This window comes from Notothenia rossii (assembly GCF_949606895.1).
Source record: "Notothenia rossii genome assembly, chromosome: 4".
Classification (NCBI taxonomy): domain Eukaryota; kingdom Metazoa; phylum Chordata; class Actinopteri; order Perciformes; family Nototheniidae; genus Notothenia; species Notothenia rossii.
In genome coordinates, this window is record NC_136902.1 from 33,872,450 (window position 1) to 33,895,365 (window position 22,916).

The following is a 22,916-nucleotide window of genomic DNA, read 5'->3' on the forward strand; positions in this document are numbered from 1 at the left end:
GATACACATAGGGTATTCATAGATGATAAAACACCAGTAATACAATCTCAAGACTCTTCAATATGGCTTTGATTATAGGATTGTTTACTTTCAGTCAACAAATCCTTTGGAAAGACAAAAACCAACTATTCAATATCCTGCTTTACCGCGACCTCTAAACTGCCGAAGATGAAGTCTATGACGCTATCACCTAGAGCTACGTCGATCCTTGCGTAATGCGGAAGTGGGCGTGGTTAAATCTAAACTGGGTTGTAAAAACGATAGACGCCCCACGGCTGCGATAGGCTATTCTCGTCTACTTTCGAGGCGAGCCGCAACGCGTCTCAAACAAGCCTATAGACTGTATATATAAAGGTTGGAGAGCCAGACCGCAGTTCATTTCCTCATATTCCAAATGAGATATTACGGTAGCAAATCACCCGGTTCTTTACGACCAGAACTATTTACCGGGATACAAACCGGAGGAACCAGGCATGGAGGGAGGTGGCAGAGACAGTGGGTGAAACTGGTAGATTTTTCGCCTGTTTGGAGAGTTTATATCCAGTTTACTTCGTTTTAACATTGCTATTGCTTTGTATGTCGGGGGCGGGACATTCATGTGATTGGTTGTTGGTCGCGTTGCTCGCAAAAAATCGCCAAGCTTCAGACACGCCCAGCTTCAAGATTTTTTTATGCCTGTAGTGTAGACGGGCCGCGTCTATCGTTATTCCAACCCAGTTTAGATTTAACCACGCCCACTTCCGCATTACGCAAGGATCGACGTAGCTCTACGCGATAGCGTCATAGACACGGCACACCCGCGAAATCTGAATCTGACAAGCAAAATACTGTCCTTATAAACGCTGCATAATATACAATATAATAGTGCTTCTTTGTCAATATGACTGACGACCACACTTATGCAGTGCTGAGGTAATGTTAACATCCACAAAATCTGAATCTGACAAGCAAAATACCGTCCTTATAAACGCTGCATAATATACAATATAATAGTGCTTCTTTGTCAATATGACTGACGACCACACTTATGCAGTGCTGAGGTAATGTTAATTCATCATTTAATATTAATCCCTGATGGATATAAGAGGGATACATTAGCAAACATCTGTATATATAGCCTATATACGTATAATGTTCCGTTTTTTTTTTGTCATGTAACATGTTAACGTTTATCTAATATTTTATAGACATTTATAATATGTTATAAATGTCTATTTTAACATTAATAACATATAAACTTTTTGCCATGTAAAAATGAAATGTTGGGACATTTATAAAAATGTATTCCTGTACATAAAAGTGCTTTCCAGAGGTGTAAGAAGTGATAAGATCTTGTACTTGAGTAAAGGTACAAGACGAGATCATTCCGATCATGGCACATGTGTGTAAGTAACAAGTATGCTGTATAATCTGCAACAACTGTCATGCGGTGTTATTGATTATCTTTGCAAAAGAGCCCCCACCAATATTGATTTTGAAAAATATCTTTTAATTGAAATATGGGAGCAAAAACAAAAGGGTAGAATTGATCATACCATATTATGTTATTATTGCAACTATTATTATTAATTATTATAATAATTATTAATTATTATATTGTGTTGTTTTGTTTATATATATATATATATATATATATATATATATATATATATATATATATATATATATATGTATGTGTGTGTGTACAAATTAATTAAAGTGTATATATGTGAGTGTGTGTGTATAAATGAATGAATACATCTGTGTGTATAAATGAATAAATACATGTGTGAGTACATATAAGTGTGTGTTTATATATATATGTTTATAAATGAATAAATGTGTGTATATATATATATATATATATATATATATATAAAATAGTATCATTAAATAATGCTGTCAGATAAATGAAGTAGGCTACACAGTAATAGTCAAGGTTATATTCAATATTCTGCTCTTACACCAGCTGAGATGATAATACACCAGTAATACAATCTCAGGACTCTGGATCGTTTACTTTCAGTCAACAAATCCTTTGGAAAGACAAAAAACAACTATTCAATATCCTGCTTTACACCGCGACCGCTATGACTCCCGAAGATGAAGTCTATGACGCTAAAGCTACGTTCTTGCGTAATGCGGAAGTGGGCGTGGTTAAATCTAAACTGGGTTGGACGCAGACGGGCCGGGTACTATGCATGTTGCTTCTTGAAACGTGCAGAGGATGTGGAAGGGGCTCAAATGCATGAAAGGGCACATACGCGATATTTGTTGATAATTTAATAAAAACATGCCTGGTCTTTTTTCTCCCTGTCTGTATCTCACACACAGATTCATGACAGTTATTTAAAAATAAATGAAGTGTATTTTTGTTAATTCTCCTCAAATGACATGATTGACGGAAGCTCTGCTGACAAGAGATGCACTTTCTCTCTTTCTTTGAGTCCTTTTGTGTCAGTTGCCAGCTTTCCAGGAGCAGGCCCTCTCAGACACACATATACAACTGCAAAGTGTTACCGTTTTGATTTGACAACATTATATTGAGCTATAACGGTTTTATCTGAGTTATATTTCTGCCAATCGGAAGCAGATATATCTCACTATCAAATCGCGAGTCAAAGTCAAAGCCCGCCTCCGGTACTGCAGGATCTGAATTCTGATTGGCTAAAGCACTTCTTTGTTGAAAACTCTGTGTAACGATTGGCCTGAAACTTTTGTGTTATTAACTCTTTGTGAACTGGGATACATTTGCGCAAAAACAAACAAACACACAATTAAAAATCGAAATTAACTGACGAGCCGCATGAGACTGTGCACCGCATGGGTTTGCCACCTCTGCTGTAGTAGCTTTATTCTGTACCGTATGTCTCCGTTGGTTTTGCTACCAAGAACATTCACAACTTAACTTCATCCTCTTAAAATGAATTTTACAATGATATGATGCTGCCCTCTAGTGATGGAGGATTGTATGACACTGTTTGCCTTTGTTTGTTTAGTTTTTACCAGTATCCATCTTTGATTTATTGAAATCGATCCAATTAGTCATTTGAACATAATTGAATAACAACAACGTGTGTCATGTTATACCATGTTTTATTTGCAAAAAAATGTGTGAACTCCAACAATAAAAAAAACAGCATATTTTTTAAGAAATTGCATGTTATACCCTTTATATACAGTATGTAGCACGAGAACGTACAGAAGGAGACATGGATAATAACTGTCCTTGTGAAGCTAGATACAATGCAACCAAGGGTATTTTTTATTATAAGACCGGGTTATCTTTCTATCATAAAATAGTAGATTTTCCGCATAGACTTTCTGTTTGTTATTGTCTTGTACAGGTCACCATACCATCAGGGCCATTGCAGGTGAAAATAAAGACAACATTCCAGGGAATGGAGGTTTTACCCAAGAAAAAACGAGAAGGTTATAATACAGGCCCGATTCACAGTCCTGTCCTGTCAAAGTTCAGATGCTTATGGTAATATGTTCATTTGAGGCCAAAACAACCAGTATCTCAGTGTTGCAAACCTGATTGCATGAGGAGGGCTCACTTTTTTTCACTGAAGGCCTATATATGTAATTTTCTTCTCAAAATCTACAATAATTGTCATAAAGTAAAAAGGTGTTTTTTCTTGGAAACAAACCATTTAGTCTCAGAAGATACACCCCCTCCATGGCTCAGTAAGGTATTTATTCTTGACCTACAATTACTATTTTGCACTGTTGTACCACCATACCAAGTAAAGCTGCCCTTCAATTAAACACATTTAAATGTGTAAGGCCTCTCAGATGTTTCAGACAATATCTGAATGTTCTTTTATATTTGTTTCTCAGTGTTTGACAATGTTGTTGACCATTCAGTTTGTGTCTGTATTAAAATCAACACTTGATGGCGCCAGCACATCGAAGCTTCCTACATGGCCGTCTTACTGGGGTTTTCAGGGTCAAATGTCATGATCTCCATGTGGATAAGACCTAATTACAAAAATAAAACAGAATTAGACATTTCCCATGAAATCACTTAAGGTTATTTGTATTTATAAGTGAATATAGTAGAGCAGCGAGGACTCCTAAAACATTGAAATAAGTTAGAATAAAAGCACCTCCGGTTCCTTTATCTTAAAGTCAATTATCTTTTGATTGGTTTTTGGTAAGGCTTCTGAAATAAGGTTTATTGTTAACACAAGATTACGAGATTTAAAATGTTGGATCTATGACATAAATTAAATCAGCTAATACCCCATGATTGTATGAGGCTATCATGTGGTACAAATGATGGTTGCTAACAAGTGGCTACATTTCATCACCCTAAACATTAGATGCCTGTAGCTTAGCGGTGGGGATACACAGCCATGATACCGTGATGTAGTTCATAGTTTTAGTAGTTCAAAAGCTGTCAAAGTGGTGTTCATATGTGGAGATTACCCTGCTGAATAAACCCTGTTAGTATCATAAATAAATATTAGCCTCAAAGCTTATTTTCTTATATTTCAAATCCAATGGACAAATCCCATTTGCTTTTTTGTCAAGGTCTCCTTGCAATGCTAACTTCCAGGTCTGCTTATAAAAAACGTAATTACTGCACCACTTTATTTGCAATAAATTAATGATTGCACTTTTACAACACATAATGCCCATTTTCAGAATAGGCATTGTGTGTATTCAGAACTTACTCTTCCACTCCCCAACGGCGAGCTCCAGGCTCTCAAAGGAGTCGTCATAGGGGTCAGAGTCCGGCTCGCTCTCTGGCTCATGGTATTCAGCCAGGAAAGGGTGCCCAAGGCCCTGCTTGGCTGTCAGCCTGGTCTCTGGGTCCAGTATCAACATGCCCTCCAGAATGTCTACAGCTGGAAGCATCAACAAATAAAAACACATCACTACTCAATGACATTCTTTTCATTTACTTAAACGTTAACTAAAATTTCTGTCTTTTTTACTCATATTTTTAACTTGATTATTTTCGCTTTTCTATTTGTTATAAACATAAGGCAAATCCTGCTATCTACAGTACAATATTTTTTCCGACACGATGGTCAAGAACAGGTTGCCAAGACCGGCATAGAGGTATTGTGTATTTCAAGACGAGAGAAATGCAATGAATCTCAGTTTAAAGTCAATGAGCAGGAGCGCTTTAGCACACCATTTCCCTCCATTGATGGAAATACTTCCTTGAAGATTTTCTTTTTCTGTGGAGGTAGACCCTGCACATACGACTGCGCCTAGAAAACAGTTAAGAGCAGTTACATTTTATTCCCAAGCATGAGCTAACAACAGAAACAAGAAATTGACGCAAAATGACACGTGTAATTTCCACTGTGAAATGCCTCTATGCCTGAATTCTATATATGGAAGATACCATGTGCTTATGTTAGCTAGCATTGCATAACGTACATCTTTACTCTGCATTTTCTGGACCAGGGAGGAGTCCGGTGTCCCTGTCAGCCGGAGGATCTTCTTCAGCTGATCAATACCTGAACAGGCTGCTTCAGGAAGAATGTACAACATAAAATGCATTTCTGCAAGTCTTTCAATCTGCAAACGTGATATAGCGAACTGAATTACAAAATAAAGAAGCAGCTATATTTTATAATATTTGATTGGGTATTATTTGTGTATACTTTTCATGCAGTTAGGATTGATAGGCTCATTTTTAATAAGATATATCATTAAAGGGATGCTTCAGTGACTTAGTTCTGCACTTTAACAGAGTTGGGTGGAAAATAGTCAGAGTTTAAGCCGCATAGGCTGAAATTATCCTGACTTTTACTCAATAGTATGGGACGAGCTCCAAGAGCAGTGCCTTTGCATAGATCAACCAAAAGCCTTGTTTTATTTGACCCTGTTTTATATCCTTGTTTTTGAAACTTCACACCTCCAGATTGTGATGAAGCAAAGTAACTTTGCCTGAGGTGAGATATCCTTGTTGCTAAAATCAGCAAATGCTCCTTTAAATTAGGAAACTGCCTAAACGCAGCAGAAATAGTTTTCAGTTGTCACATGCTGGCCCTGTGTCTATGCTTCTCTGTGATTGCCGCTCTGGCCAGGGTCACCTGTCCCTAATCACCCTATGTTTATTTAGTCTGTGCTGCCTCCTTTGTCTCTGCCAGTTGTTACGTCTGTTCCCTGTTAGCGGCACAGGTATTCCAGTGGTATTTTCTCATGTTTTCTATGAGTTTGCCCCTTAATAGCCAAGTGTTTCTGTTGTTACTTTCTTCTGTCTCCTTTTTTGATAGTTAACAGAAAATATGTTTTTCTTTATTTAGGTAGAGCTTATTCAACCTTCTTTTGTCTGTGGTTGCACATTTGAGTCCATTCCCACCTGGTGCTAGAGTGATACTGTGATAACAGTACTTGTTACAATAAACCGAAGTGTGTAAATTATATGGAACACTCCAAAATCTCACAATGTTGCATCGGTTTATTGAATTGTTTGAGGGCTATTGCAGGCTGGAGAGGGAGGGAACATTCATAGTAAAAATACACTTGTTTCTGGATTAAAGTTATGAAATTATGATTTTAAAAAAGTGGATATTCTCAGAGATCAAAGTGCTAAACATCAAAAATTATCGGAGATTAGAATAGCCATAAATTAGCTTAACAATTCCCCAACTAGTTTTCTTTGTACATTTTTGAGTTTCTTGTCAAAATATTTCTCCAGCTCCGACAGTGTATATATATATATATATATATATATATTGGCCACCACATGCTGTCTTCAGTTGTTCAAAATATTCTATTAAAAATGCCGGTTGCAGTGTGGGTTTCTGACTGCTATTGCTGAACATACACAGCCTTATTGCAACACAGTGATCTGAGTGTGTGAGGATACTGTCGTGTCCGGGGAAAAGCACCTGGCCAGTGAACATCTCAGCCAGGATACAGGCGGCCGACCACACGTCCACTGTGGGGGTGAGCATTTCAATAATGAAAATGTTATCATTTGCCTTAGCGTACTGCAATATTCAGTTCTATTTTTTTACAAACTGAAAGGTAATATTGTTACCTGTTTGACTGTAGTGCATCCAGTTGAATATGACCTCTGGTGCTCTGTACCAGCGCGTCACTACATAACCAGTCATTTCACTCTCTGCCTGTCTTGCAAGTCCAAAGTCCAGGATCTGAGGATAGTGACACTTGGATTAACCATTGAATCTATTTCCTCTTCACTTTTTCGCAAGTACAACAATTAAAGTTACAAATCCTGAAGATCCGATTTAAGGCCGCAACTCATCATCATCTTACATTCTGATTATGCAACTTTTTTTTGCTTACCTTTAATTCACAGTTCTCATTCACAGCAAGGTTACCAGGCTTCAGATCCTAAAATCCAACACATGAGATGTCTTATTTGCATAAAGTCTATAGTGAAATAGTAAACACACTTTGTAATAGGTCAAAATATACTCAATTGCTGTTTTCGTTCTGAGCATTTGATAAAAAAAGACTGATACCAATCGTCTGTATGATAGTTATCGAGCAACAGTCGGCCTAGCTTAGCTTTTAAAGTAAAAAGAAGGGGAAATTGTTTAGTCCCTGCGTTAAAGGAACCTATAAAACAAACCATATATGTAATCCATTGCACTACACCTGAATAAGGCTACATTGAGTAAGTAGTGAGTCATTCTGGGAAATATCTTTGAATATGAATCTTAATTTATCCATCTAATATCTTTTGTAAAGGAACACACACAATTCAGACCTAGAACTTGACCAACACAAAAACCAGAACTTTGACATTTAAATGTGTGAACTATTTCATTGGATGTATAACTTAATTAAACACTAATGTTGTAATGAGTGGGAAACAATCTCTACAATATGTGTTGTATACAAAAAAAGAATAAAAACCAACCCGGTGGACGATGCCTGCAGAATGAATATACTGTAAAGAAAGAGAACACAGATTTTAGAATAAACAACACAAATGGACATTCTTCTCTCTGACAAAGTGTAGCAAAGCAAGCAGGCTCTCTAAATGCCATGGTATTGACTTGTGGATTTAAAAATACTTATAGTCTCCACCCGCAGCCCACTGTGACGGCTCTGTTTTGTGTATTTTACAGCCCTTGGAGTAAATCCAGGCTCTTACAGCACACTTAAAGCACACAGATAAGAAAGGGAAACAATCTCAGAACGAGAGATGTCTGCAGCTTAATTCAAAGACAAAGAGGCATTTGGGAGAAGTTAGTCTTAGTTTCCAGTTCAAAGCGTGCTTTCCTTTCCTTTCCATCGAGCCCTCTTGGTTGCACATTGACAAGTGGTGAGTGGAAAAGCATAAATAAGGGTGAAGCAGACTGTGAGTAAAGTGAAAACATTGTACTTAAAATGCCAGCAAGACATGCGACCTTCATTTATCCAAACTCATATTTGCGCTATAAATCTACTCCAACATGGCATAATGATTATGGGAAGTGCTGTAGTGACTTTTTATTATACTTTACTTATATACTCCCTCTCCCGTAATGAACATTAGTACCTTGAATTTTCTAAAGACATTTTTTTCACACCGTATTTGGGGAGTAGTGAGCATAATACTGAACACAAATTAGGCTAGGATTTTAATGCACATGCACATTACATTGATTTCCCCTGCATAACACGCTGTGAATTACATTGGCATAATACATACAGTTGCATATTTACAAATCAAGCTGGTGCTGAGCAACATTGCATTATATACGAGCTTGCCCTCGTATAGTTTGTGGAAAGCCAATATTAACTCTTCTTTTATCTGGAGACCAAAACAGATTTGGTCTCCACCAACTCTTGAGGGAAATAGCTACATCTATAGCTGCTAAATGCTCCACTATGTTCCAACGCTAGTTTGTTACTGGTTCTGGTCGCTGATTGGTGCTGAGCAGGGAGTGTACAATGCCTTTTCAGAGGTTTCTGTTGAAAATATCTGCCTGTGAAGACCTTGAAACAGTGAAAAAAATGAAAAGAATTATCGGAAAGACGCAAAAATGCTCTCTAGTGCTGGGGAAATGCGGAGAGTGTTATTCACTACGAATGAATTATTTCAGATGACACACATGATCCACTGTTAATACAAAACGTTGGATTAGCACAGGACTAAGTAATATTATCTAATTTTATTTGTTGACCTTTTTGCCGGAGGTTGTAAATTTTTATGTGATGAAAAGATATATAAGAAAACTAATTGTCTGTCTGTACTTTAAATGTGCATTATTCATTTGGTGTTGAAAGCTGTCAAAAGATTGTAAATTGCTTAATCGTGTCCTACATCCACTGATATTGCACTTCGCTTCATTTATTAAAAGGAGTGAATGCCTTAAGCCTTATTTACAAAAAGTTCCGTTTTTTTTAATCAAAAGTTTCTCAACACGTGGAGGAGAAGGGGTTTAGTAGTGTCACCAAGGGTTAGCATTTCTGCTTTCTGAAGCTGCTGCCAACCTTGTGTTGACCTCCAGCACACACTGGGCTGGTTAGCAGTGACATGTGAATTCTGAGACCCTGCTCTGACCTAAAACTAAGAATTGTTGTGATTTCATTAGTTTCAAATTCATTTCAACTTCATTTCTACATTGAGAGCAGGTCATTTCCAAGGGTTCTGCCATAGTTCACTGATATGTTTCTACAGTAGCCCAGAACAGACACAACAAATATAATATAAATCACTGATCCTGTATTTCCACTGTATTTTTTTAATAAATATTTGTCTCACTTGTGATTAACAGGACAAATCAAATACATTTAAGAAAGCAACAGCAACATTAATTAACAAAACATATCACTTTTAACAAAATCTCAGAAGAAATGCAAATACTCTAAACATTTAAAGGTGGGGTATGTCATTTATTTCAGAAACACTTGTTTTTATATTCCATGGAATGCTCTTAACATCCCGATAGCAATGAATATATTAAGTGCTTTGACAATAAATACATACAAAAAATGTCATCTGTGGAAGCCGTAGCGCTGTAAAAAGCACGACCAATCATCTGAGCCGGCCCGGCTAAAATAAGTGGATGGCCTACCTGCCTGTCAGCCTTCCATCTGTGCACAAACTTATCTCGTGCCCTCATTGGTCATGTGCACGTTCGTGTGTGTTGGAGGCAGGGCTCTGTAAGGAAGTCTGAAGGAAGCAGCAGATTTTTTTCGGCTGCGTAGTTTCAAATTCTAGCGCACTCGAGTTGGTTTCTCCAAAATTACATACCCCACCTTTTAAGAATACCGTTTGGAAAAATGGTTAAGCATGTTAAGAAAATGACTTATTTTTAAGATAGCCTCATATGACATTATTTAAAGCGATGCTTAATGTTGAATAAACGTTAAAAAAACGTAATTGACCCATATGTGTAACAATCAAGTGAGAAAAGTAATAATCACTTACCTTGAGTCCTCTGAGCAGCTGGTAGAACAGGTATGTGATGATGCGATCAGTTAATCTCCGCTTCTTCATTATGTGGCCCAGATCCTGGGCTACTAACGGCATGACCATATAACTACAGAGAGAAGAAGAAAAGTTAAAGGTCCTTACACACCAAACTGACACCAAAGAACACCAAAGAACACCAAAGAACACCAAAGAACATGTCCCGACGGAACGTTGCCTCACGTCTCCTGTGTCTTGTCCATGTTTCGCACTGGAACACCCCACAAAGACTTCAGCCAACGGCCAAGTTGCACGTACGAACTGCGCATGCGGTAGTGTGTATTTATCATTCAAAAGACGCAACAACCGGAAGACAGACTGCGTGATACACCGAGAGAAGAAGAACAGACAGCGTGATATAAACAAACAACAAATTGCGTGTGCGTTCCATTTTCACTCTACAGCGAGAAGTTCATGGGGCTTTCCCGAACCTGTGTCGAGAGCTGGAGTTAAATGAAATCTCAGATTTGCCTTCTTAATCGTTTGTTTGGGTCCCTCACTTCCGTTTCGCTTCTCATGCACTGATTCGCTAAGCTGAACAGCCAATCAGAGTGATTTCTTTGGCTGACGGCCTTTAGCCGACAGTCTCCCGATTCGATATGTCGAATTGGCGGCGGAAGGTGTCGGCAAGGCTGAAAAGACACGGCGGTGCGGGACACACCAAGACACACCAATCTGAGTAGGGCGACAGGACGCTCATCGACGGCCAGACATCTATCGACATCTATTGACATCTATCGACATCTATCGACATCTATCGACGGCCAAACATCTATCGACATCTATCGACATCTATCGACGGCCGAAATCAGCTTACACACCAAGCCGATCTCGGCCGTCGATAGATGTCGGGCCGTCGATGAGCGTCGTGTCAGGACTTAAGAGAAACTGAAGGCATAGAAAGATAAAATCAACAAATATAGGTACACGAGAGGGCAGCTGTCTTACACAGACACAGTTCAATTATAATTTCTGAATAATTGTTTCAAAACAAATTGAAGCGTGTGTGGAAGAGAGGGTGACACAGGGCCGTTGTACTTTTTGTTGACCGCAAGATTTATGATTGCTTTGATCATTATTATTACAATGTCTATGTCTGATCACCGCGCTTTTTTAATTAAACTACATTACAATTCAACAGAGTTTTGATCTCAGCAAGTACTCTTTTTTAACGTGTCATACAATACCAAACAGGCCCGGCCTCAGCCTCTCAGCGACTTTGTTTGTTTCCTGCTGTCGCTATATGAAGCATAGGATCCCATTTTTAACAAGCTTTGACAGAACCAATGGATTTAAAAAACGTCTAATGGCTTCTTGTGGTGTCATTTTTATGACTCTTGACACACTCCTTCCCATTTTTCTCACAATGTTGTAAATTATTTCAGACCGTGATCATTTCTCATCGGAGGTTATTCCAAGCAATTTTGTCTCATGTTCTTGCGATCATTGGAGGGAGGGGGGGGGGTCAATTCAACGTGACTGAGCTTGGACCCCTCCTGTGGTCCCCCTCCAAAAGAATAAATCTATGACAATGCTATTTTTTTATTTTATGTAAGTGTTGCAGCAAACACTGTGCTATACACTTGTCACGATCTGTCTGTGTTTTGTTTTGTCTTGTCTTTTTCTGTCTTTGGTTTCCTTTTTTATTTTAAAAAGTGTTCACCCCCTGTCTTGCCTGTTGCTTTCTGTCTGTGTTCCCTCCTGTCTGATTACCCGATTGTGTTCACCTTGTGTCCCTGTGTTTTCTCCTCCCTGCTCACCTGTCTCTTGTTTCTTTGATTAGTCTTGTGTGTATTTAAGTTCTGGTTTTTCTGTCTGTCATTGTTAGTTCCTTGTTTGTCTTGACTGTGTTCACGGGGAAGAGTTCTGTTTGTTTTCTAGTTTACCTTGAAATAAAGGAAGATTCTGTGAAATCTGCATTTGGGTCCTGTCTGCTTCGCTCTACCCTGACAAACCTGGGTCAAAGTCAACAGGGATGTTTTTTTTTCTCAGTAATGTATTTTAATAAATTGAAACTAAGTTACTGAAACAAGTTTTGTGACAAATACCAACAAACAGAAGGAAATTAAAAAAAATAAAGTTGGCTGTATAAATAATTACTTCCCCAAACTGCTTTAATGGTTTGTATCTTGGGCCTAAGTAACTACATACAGTTAATTACACTAAAATTGTAACTAAGTCATTGACACAAACTCAATTAGTAAATCAAACACCAATAATGGTATTTTATGTTGTTTTTATGCACTACGACTTTATACTGAACTAAAAAAGTTATGAACACTGTCTTTGTCCCGCATTTAATGGGCCCCTCTTATTATACAACTGGCCCCATCACGGCCCCCCCAAGTAAAATGAGTCTAGAACCACCACTGCTCATTGCTATGGTGAGGAAATACAGCCGCACAAACCACAGCAAACATGAACAAGCTTGCTCTCACACATCCTCACTTGAACTCTTCACACTTGCACACACTTGCACACACTTGCACACACTTGCACACAGGGTCTTGACAAGCTGCGACAATGAGCAAAAGTATGCAGTTTCTGAATCCAGACTCACAAGGTTTGGAACTTTTCTGGTGTGGAGTCGGGTGTGAAGACGTTGAGGAGGCAGATCACCTTTAAAAAAGAAAAACAGTAAGGACGTTAATATACACGTCCAGTGATACACATGTAGGAAACGCTTACACACTTTTGTGAAGAGGTCAATGCAATGAAGTGTTTTCAAGTGTTTTTCAATGGTTTGAGTGTCATGTTTACAGCACTGACGTTTCTGTGGCTCCTTCAACTCTCTTTCTAAGTATCACAGTCTTTTCCATCCAATGTCACATCATTTTCTATGTAAGATGTATGGGCCAATTTTTAAATGGCAGTCCTTCTATTGATTTTAAATCCAAACACAGAAACTAACAACACAGGATACAAAATGCAATGAAAGTCTTATGTTAACTTGTCTTTCTATGACAAAGTAAACACAACTTTTACTAGAAGGGGACTCTGAAAGGGTGATATTTTGCCATTTCCAAATGTGTCCAAATATTAATGGGTTCCCCCTTGGTACACCAATTGCGCCAGTCGTTTTTCCATAACCCTGCTGACAAACAGATAAAGAAACCAAAACCGATAAAATATCCTCTTTGGCGGAGGTAAACGAGGTACAACTCATGAACTCTTATAAAGGCACTAGGATGAAGGCACTAGGATGAAGGCACTTGGATGAAGGCAGAACTGATGGTGGTATGATAGAGCAGAAATAATGGTCTTTCCCCATTAATTGAGTTTGATACAGATTTGTAATGGGTTCCTTCTTAGCCAATTTTGTAAATATACCAAGTTCCGAAAAAATCTGGCAAGTAGTTTGTTCTTGATCCTGTTGACAAACATATAAAGAAATCAAATCAAATACATAACCTCTTTGGTGGTGGTAAAATAGTTGAAACTCATTTAATTTGTTGACTTCCAAAAACCTGCCGAGTAAATGGAGGTTATGTAAGGTTTTCAGCTAAAACACTGAATCATGAGGGTTCCAACGAAACACAACACTACCAGCTGGTCAGGGAGGACTGGTGAGATCTGTATGGGCTCTTCTTGTTGAGTGGTCAGCAAAGTTTGCTTATCCTCAAAATCAACTAATCTCATAGGGTTGACCTTTCTGTGTGAGTAGAACTAAACAAACACGCTCAGATAACAAGTCATGGTATGACAGTGAGTCTCTTGCCATTGGCCGGCTGTACCAGATTAAAAAAAAAAAACTAAAAAAACATTATTTTAATTTATTTGACTAACATTGTCTATTTTCATTTGTAGTTTTTTATTAAATACACCAAAAACATTTGATTAAATATAACCTTATTTGTATATAAGCAATAATAATAATACAAAAAATCTCTTAATGTAAGTTTTTCAACTGGCTCAGTTTTATGGTGAGATCAATCAGTTATTTATTTTTACCCATTATGTGTTTTTTACCTGCACTATGATCAGAAACATACACCAAAACATACGCCATTCCTACTTAAATTATAAAGGTTTTTACAGAGGTTGAGATAAGAACAATATTCATTAAAAGTTCATCCAAAAAGAAGATACAGTACAGCATGGGTCGGCAACAGGCGGCCCGCGGGCCATTGTTGGCCCGCCAGCAATAATATTTGGCCCGTAATTTTGAGAATAAAAAATAAAAAAATATTTTGAGATTTCTTTTTTTTTTTTTACAACATCGGACCGACAGTCGCACATATAGGCTATAATGTCCGAATAGAGAATCTACCTACACCTGAAGAATGCTTATTGTACTTTATCCATGTTGAGAGTGAATGACACACAGCACAGGCACAATCAGGCACTGACGCTGATAGTGGATCAATAGGTGGACAGCGTGTGCTGCTGAAATATCCAACATTCGGTGTGTGCTTTGAAAAAAATAACACCAGCTCACTAAATCATTCAACCGTAATGTTTACTTATATGTGAACAGTAACAAAGTTCAGGCAAAACATTGACAACAAAATTGGAGAAGCCGCTTGATCATGGAGGGCGAGGAGTGGTGGTGCATATGCTCCTGAAACTACAGAGCAAACACGCTACATTAGAGATAATAATTACAATGAGCCATTCATTCAAAAATATAAAAAATATAATTAGGCGATTAAATACAATTACGACAGGCTTGGTACTCACTTACGGTACGTCCACACAGCAGCTTTAAAAAAATCTTCCAACGCTTCCAACGCTTCTCTGCCCATTGACTTTGAATGACGTCACTTTGACTTTGAGTGACGTCACTTTGCCTCGCTTTTCGCCGAACTGCATTGTGCGGAAGCGAAGCGAAGATTTACAGGATTTACAGGATTTTCAGGATTCAAAAGTTGAGCAATGTTCAACTTTTGAAGCTGAGCTGGAAGCGTCAGCCAATCAAATCCCGTTTATGCAAATCTGACATTACAAGCGCTAGCCATAGTAGCCAATCAAACCGCGTGCAAGCTGGGAGAGCCATATTAATTTCCTCCTATTCCAAACGAGAAATTACGGTAGCAAATCACCCGGTTCTTTACGACCAGAACTATTTACCGGGATACAAACCGGAGGAACCAGGCATGGAGGGAGGTGGCAGAGACAGTGGGTGAAACTGGTAGGTTTGCGCCTGTTTGGGGAGTTTATATATATATATTAGGGCCGGGACTCGATTAAATTTTTGTATCTAATTACAGGCTTTGTAATTAATTAATCGAAATTAATCGCATTTTTAATCACATGTAAATATTTGACCTGAGAACAGTGAGAAGCAATTTTTTTCACATGGATTTTAGTATACCATTGAATAATGACTGAATACATAAGCTTAAGCAACAAAACATTGTTTATTTTTTTCAAGGTGGTACTTAACAAAGACCAACAGAAAAGTGCAATTTTTGCCATAAAGTGTAGCAATAGCATATTTAGGAATATAGTACATTTCAGAGATTCAGGTAGCCTATAGGTAGGTAGACCTTCTGTAAACTATAACACTTTGTTTTTTAAGTAAAACACAATACTTTCAAGTACATTCAGAACATTGGAAACCCTGACTATTAGAAAACATCTCTCTGTTGCTTCAGAGGCCATAACAGACTTTGTTGATTTACCAACAGTTGATTTAAAAAATCTAATCAATTTCAGTCCAACTCTCTCAATAACCTTGGCCAAAACAATAAACAGTTCAACATAAAGTGCCAGTTGCACCAACAACGTAATAAATAGTTCAACATAAAGTGTACCATTTAAAATCAAATAAAAAAGTGCCAGTGATTGACCTCAATCCCTCCTATTCTTCCAATATCCTGATGAAAAATAAAATCTCTCTGTTGCATAGGCCACTGTTTGATCAACGCGAATTGGGTGTGGGTCCTTGTACTCCGAGTCGGGCTAACGTCCACGCTAGCTTCCACGCTAGCTGCTATATGTTTTGCATTGAGGTGATACTTGAGGCTTGATGTGCTGCGGTGATATGCAAATTCCTTTTTGCATAATTTGCAAACAACCGTGCTCTTATCGAAGCTTCCATCCGTCCGTTTTTTAAAACAAAATGTCCCATCCACGGGGCCAACCAAAGCGGTCTCATCAGCTTCTTCGTTCACGTTTGACTATTGTTCACTGTGGTTTGTTGTTGAACGTTAGTTGGTGCTCCAGTATAATCGGTACCCCTGAAACTCATCCAGTGAGAAACGTTCCACGGTGCAAAAATAAGTGCGATAAAAATGCGTTAATTATTTTAACGCGTTAATTTTTGTGTAATTAATTAATCTTAATGAACGCGTTAAAGTCCCGGCCCTAATATATATATATATTGCTTGCATAAAATCCCCGGGGTTTTTTGCTTTGTATGCCGGGGGCGGGAGATTCATGTGATTGGTTGTTGGTCGCGTTGCTCGCGAAAAATCCCCAAGCTCTCAGACACGCCCAGCTCCAAGATTTTCAAGATTTTTTCAAAGCTGCTGTGTGGACGTACCGTTAATGTGAAGAGTGACATCTCCCATCGATCGCTATTTTTTGGATATCTGGTGATATGGACGTCACTTTAATCCGCAGGCAGTTCTCGAGGTTTTTATGCGTCAATCGATTCCTCTCGTGCGTCTTTATCGCATTAATTGAAGAAAAGGACGACTCGCATGTATAGGTGGAAGGGAACATTGTGTTTGTGTATTTTTGCGTTTGTGTGTATTGTGTTTGTTTCCCGTGGAAAACACTCACGAGAAACACCGGCTGTTGTTATGCCTGCTGTGACGTCAAGTTACTCCGTTCTCCGATTGTAATTATGCCGTTACAAGCTTCAAAGTTATATTTATCATCTGAATTTGCCGAAACGAGCTTTATATTCTGAAAGCCAATACTTTGTTCATTTGAAATCAGATGAAAACAAACTGTAACGGACCCTGCCGTGTTATCTATGATTACATTCATAATGTCGGCGGAGGGGGGGGGGAGGTGGCGCTGCGGAAGAGCAGAGCGTGAGTGAGAGCTGTCATCTTCCCTTTACAAGCTTCAAACATGTATTTATCGTGTGATTTTGGAAATACAAGTTTCATATTCTGAAAGCCAAGACTTTGTTTATTTAAATCAAACAAAACAACCGAACCCCGAAAAACTAGTTTTTTACGCAAATCCACGTTTATTTTGAAATGAGCCGTTGCGACTCCTGACTGATTTCGATAGAGCGGGTCACATAAGGCAAATGTGTGGTTGTGGGGAACCAGGTCAATTAAAGTACTTATTTAACTATTAAATACATTGAGTTTGAGTAAAATACTTAGTTACTGATTAATTTAGGTTATAATATATTAAATTGCAAAGCAAAACATGCTGTAATCTTTTTTTTTCAAAGGTTTTGAACCTGAAAGAATCCTAATGTGTCCTTGAAAAGTTGAAATAAAGAAAAGGAAAAAAGGATTTGAGTTGTCCATGCGTCCTCTGTTGCCCCTCAAGCCTCTCAAATGTGGACAAACACTCAAATAAATGCCAAAAACCCAGAGAACTTGACAATACTTGACAATAAAAGTATGTTAAATAACACTGCTACCTAGTTAATAACTCTACTTTACTCAGTGGAGGCTTGTCCATTGAGGAAAGGGAGGACCATCCTCCCTAAAATTTCAGAGAAAAATAAACTTAGAAGAGAACAATAAATACACCTCAATTTAGAAGATAAGTCTGTTAAAATACAGATAATAGCCCTGGCTTTTAACATGGGACTGAAATGGGGCTAGAGAGGACGGGCCTCCCTTTGGGCGGGTCTAGCCAGAGGCTCTGGATTGGGCGCCTATATCATCAGTGAACCAATCAGCGGATTTGACTGCGCATCAGAGTGTTGATGGGGAGGGTTATCAGCGATATCAGAGTTTTTTCTGAACCGGGGAACAGGGGCGCTGCGCCCTCTTACCAAAATAAATTCCTTGAATTAGGCTTTGATTATGTTCTGGACCGCCATCTTGTGGCTCAGAAAAAAATTGGCCCACGGCCAAACTTACTTGCCTACCCCTGCAGTACAGTATATGCAAATTCTCTTGGTAACAACTTTTGACTCTAATAAGTAAAAAAATCAATGCAATTTAGAACATTATTATTTAAAGAATGCCTCATTTGCATATTTAATCATATATTTTATAAACAAATAAAATAAATTGTCTTAAAGGTCCCTTATACTGTTTTTCATCAATACATTATAGGTCTCAAAACATGTCTCTGAAGTGTTTGTCTCGAAACACCAAACAGATCCTTGCAGCATCCCATAATCCCCTCTGTTTCCAAAGTGCTGATTCTCTGTCTGTTACTTTAGATGAAAATAAGGAGCCGCTCCCCACGCCCCTCTGATGCCCCTTTCACACCAACGCGTTAGCAGCTCCGGCTCGGAGCTAGAGCCTGTAAAGTACCGTTTTTTCCTGTTCACACCGCAGCGGCGCCGCCTCTTAGCTCCGGAATCCGGTTCACTTCCAGCTCCAAAAAATTGTCGGTCTAGAGGCAAGAGCTTCGGAGTTAAGAGGCGGCATCACTTACGTCTCTCTTACGTCTCTCTTACGTTGCGGCGTGCAGGAAACTAAACCGACCTCCCCTGAACTTTGGTCGACTGAAGAGTCTCGTCATGCCTGCCTGCAAGCAGTAGTGCTGAGCAAAGTGACTAGAAGGCAACCACACATTTATAAAAAGAAACACACTTTATAAAGTCAGGCAACACTAACCAGGCTTCGTGTGATTCTGTTTATTTGCACCTTACTGTGACCATCCGTTTGCTGTTATTGATCATTGTGGAGAGCAGGCAGACGTTTTGTTTTTTATTATAGCAGCCATCGGATGGAATCCATACATGGGCTGCACAGGCTGAAAAGTATGAGGTTGGAGAAGTCGTTATGTAATTTAATCTGGCTTTGCTTTAAAAGGAACACGATCATCAACCCGACGCAGTCCCCCGTTGTTGTTGTTGTTGTTGTGAGCGCCGTTGGGGAGCAAATCAGCGATGTAAACGGTGACGTCATGATGCAGCAGTGGCAGCACCATCCCGGCTCTGAGTGGTGTGAACAAAGCGGGAGCAGAAAAGGGAAACCGGAGCTGAACCAGAAAAGCTCTAGCTCGGAGCTAGAAAGGGAAAAGCGCTGGTGTGAAAGCCGCATCAGAGAGATTTGGTTAAAAAGAACACAATGGTGCTCTAGGAGGAGATTCAGGTGATAAGGTGGGGGGTTACCTTGGTTGGTGATTGGCTAATGGTTAAACAAGCCAAAACATCGTTATGACCTCTTAAAGTGGCCAAAATCTGATCAGCTCATTTTCAGACAGGTTTTTATATAAATGGATCAGGACAAAAAGAGAGAGAATCTTTGTTCCTGAAACTTTCAGAGTCTCTTTACACAGAGGGGACACATGTTTAAAAGACATGAAAAAGTGGATTCTGCATAATAGGTGACCTTTAACTAATTGACTGGGAAAAGCTGCATGGTGATATTCTTATTCTAAGCCTATTCACATGTAGGTCCTTCTTCCGTTGTTGATGTTACTGTGACCACCCTCTTAAAAAATCCCACATCCCTGTTTTTGTGAAGTTCCTACATTTTCGTGCTGAATGTGTCGCAGCAGCCTGAGCTCCCTGTAGGCTCGCTGGGCGTGGATCAGGGACTGGAACGGTCGGTACAGCTTCTTGATGGCCACCTTCTCCTTGGTCTTCTGGTCAAGGGCAGAACTGATGTGGAATCAAACACAGAGTAAGAATACACAGTGTGAGAAACATAATCTAGGGCTGCATATATCCACTATTGGAATTGTATATTCTTTGATTGATTGCAATTCATCGATTGTTTCGTCTTCAAAAGACAGAAAACATTGCTGATTGCCCCTGATGGTCTGACAGAATCCAAAATGACCTTACCCTACGTTTGCCCTACGTTTGGAAACATATAAACAGAAAAGGATCAGGAAGTATTTCAAATCTTTATTATTGCTAAATGCAAAGGTAAAACAAGTACTTTTACTTAAGTAAAAGTAGAAGTACCATAGTGTAGGAATACTCTGTTACAAGTACAATTCCTGCAATCAAAATGTTACTCAAATAAAAGTACAATAGTATTAGCATCAAAATATACTTAAAGTAACAAAAATAAAAGTAGTCATTGTGCAGATTGGTCCATTCCAGAATAATATATATGATGTGTTTTATAATGATTGATCATGAAAGTGTTCTCAAAGCTGGTAAAGGTGCAGCTAGTCTGAATGACTTTGTATACTGCAGGGTAGCTTGTGGATTTACTCCAGGTGGAACTAAAGTCTGATTTAACACTTGATTATATTTCACATCATTCATCCACATCTGTGAAGTAAGTAAAGGTATTCAATACATGTAGTGGAGGGAAAGTTCAGAACTTGGGTAAATGTACTTTAGTTACTTTACACCACTGGCTTTGAAGGATAGGAAATGATCATTTCAGTAACAGTGTCATAATGTTAAAGTTATTTTTTTTTTTAAACAGCAAACCATTTTTTTCCTCATTTGAAATAGTCTAATTGTATTGGAACATTGGGTTGTGTGTTATTTATTTAAGTAATAAACACGTAGATATCGATTTGTGTTGAGGAACAGTGATGTCATCTTTATTTTTGGAATGAGATAAAAACGTTATGTTTATTTCCTTAAAAGAGAAAAATATTGTTTTGATTTAACGTGAAGAACTGAAATCAATACAATTACTTCAACAAGAAAAATATAATTTGTGCAAAGTATTATACATTTCCATGTACAAAATATGTATTGTTTGAGGCAGGGTATTTGTTTCCATAGGCTCAACAAGCAAAACAATATAGATGTTAAACATTAAACTTAACTCATTTTTGTAATTGGTTGAAAAACAGTTTAAAACACTAAGAATGATTTATTATGTTTTTTTAAAAGTTTATATTTATCCTGGAGATGCTATCAGACATGTTATTGGAACTTTTAAAACAATGTTTGTAGTTCTTATAGAAAAATAAACAAATCTCCAACTTGAAAATTGGGCCCCATATAATATATTTGGCATATAATTGCCAAACAAGATACTATCAGTAATCACGTCTTGTCTGTCAGTGGCTTATCATTAGATAGTCCTGTGTCTGTGGTATCTTGGATTCCTTCAGGAGATTCCTGTCGTATCGGAGGACCTGCATTGACTTGCTGCCTCGCCTCAGGCGGACAATAGTGCTTCTGTTAGCAGATGTCAGAGAAATGTCTCGGCCTCTTGCAGCTCAGTCTGGGATCAGAATGCAGACTTAGGATTTACACGAGGAAAATCACTTGCAATGGCAAACATTTAAATACCGATAGTGGCCAGCAACCAAGCACCTTTCACCATTTACTAATACACTTTAAACCCACTTCTTCAGGCTTTGCTTTTTTCGGTTAAATTCTCCCCCCATGACATCTGCCTATTCTTGCTGTTTTCTGTTTTACAGTTTTTGTATATTCTTGATGTAATGAGTAGCTACTTACATAGACGCTTAATTAAGTGTATTATTATTATTATTATTATTATTATTATTATTATTATAATAATAATAATAATAATAATAATAATAATAATAATAATTATATATGTATTAGTAATGCCTTAGGCATTAATGGGACCTTTAAGAACATACGACATGATAAGCATGTTTTATTGGAGTAAAATATACAAATATATATCATAGTCAACAACTGACATTTACTGTGCGGCATCTTCCTCGTCAGTGCAGCCGAGGTGGTGCACCCATCCAGAGGGAAACTCACCACACTGTCCCGTAAGCTCCGGAGCCGATCGACCGCAGCGACGTGTATTTGTCCGGGACGTCCCACGTGGTTTTCTGGACCTCCAGTCTGTGATAGCCGGTTCTGACGGGGGAGTCCTTCCCTGGAGACGCCATGGTGCTGGTTCCTCTTGACAGCCAGTCGGGATTTAAATCATAAGACGTTTGTAGAGATCTGGAGTTTCAACCCCACAGGTGAGCCTTGCAGGAAAGGTAAGAGCAGAGCAGTGAAACGCCTCCATTCCTGCACAACAACCTGTCACGTGGGGAGCATTCCCAACAGTGTGTGTCAAAAACATGTTGAAACACTGAGAATTACAACATTATTAGGAATCAGAAGGCAACCGAAACCAGATGTGTATTATATTGTATTTTTTAACGACCTTTTATTTTATTTATTACTATTATTTTCTTTCTTTCTTTCTTTCTTTCTTTTTCTATTTCTTTCTTTCGTTCTTTCTCTATTTCTTTCTTTTTGCATTTTGTAATATTTATTTAGCTTTTTGTTTAAACGTTGTAGCTACGTGTACAGTAGCTCTGTTCCCCTGGTGTCAACTTTTTATGTGTATATAATTAATAATGTTCTTACACTTTATATTTTCTTGAATACAAAAAAGGGCCTGCTAAAGGATTTGAGATCCGCGTTAAATACAGTGTGTGTGGGAATTACAGCCTAAAAAAATCAAGCAATATTTAAAATATTATATTTTTTCTCAGATTTTATCAAAACCTTCTTTGTAGAAAAGTATTTAAT

At 38.3% G+C, this 22,916-nt stretch overlaps 1 protein-coding gene across 1 annotated transcript; it reads right to left on the reverse strand.

The window, feature by feature from the left end:
* Nucleotides 1–3,058: 3,058 nt before the first annotated feature.
* On the reverse strand, nt 3,059–22,446 carry LOC307036908 (mitogen-activated protein kinase 12). Its single transcript, XM_079677538.1, has 12 exons — nt 22,146–22,446; nt 19,958–20,087; nt 12,945–13,003; nt 10,343–10,454; nt 7,841–7,870; nt 7,261–7,308; nt 6,992–7,106; nt 6,818–6,889; nt 5,380–5,459; nt 5,129–5,207; nt 4,662–4,835; nt 3,059–3,963 (listed from the first exon to the last, which is right to left on the reverse strand). The coding sequence occupies exons 1-12, from the start codon at nt 22,277–22,279 to the stop codon at nt 3,902–3,904; spliced, it is 1,095 nt and encodes a 364-aa protein (XP_079533664.1). The 5' UTR covers nt 22,280–22,446; the 3' UTR covers nt 3,059–3,901.
* Nucleotides 22,447–22,916: the final 470 nt, after the last annotated feature.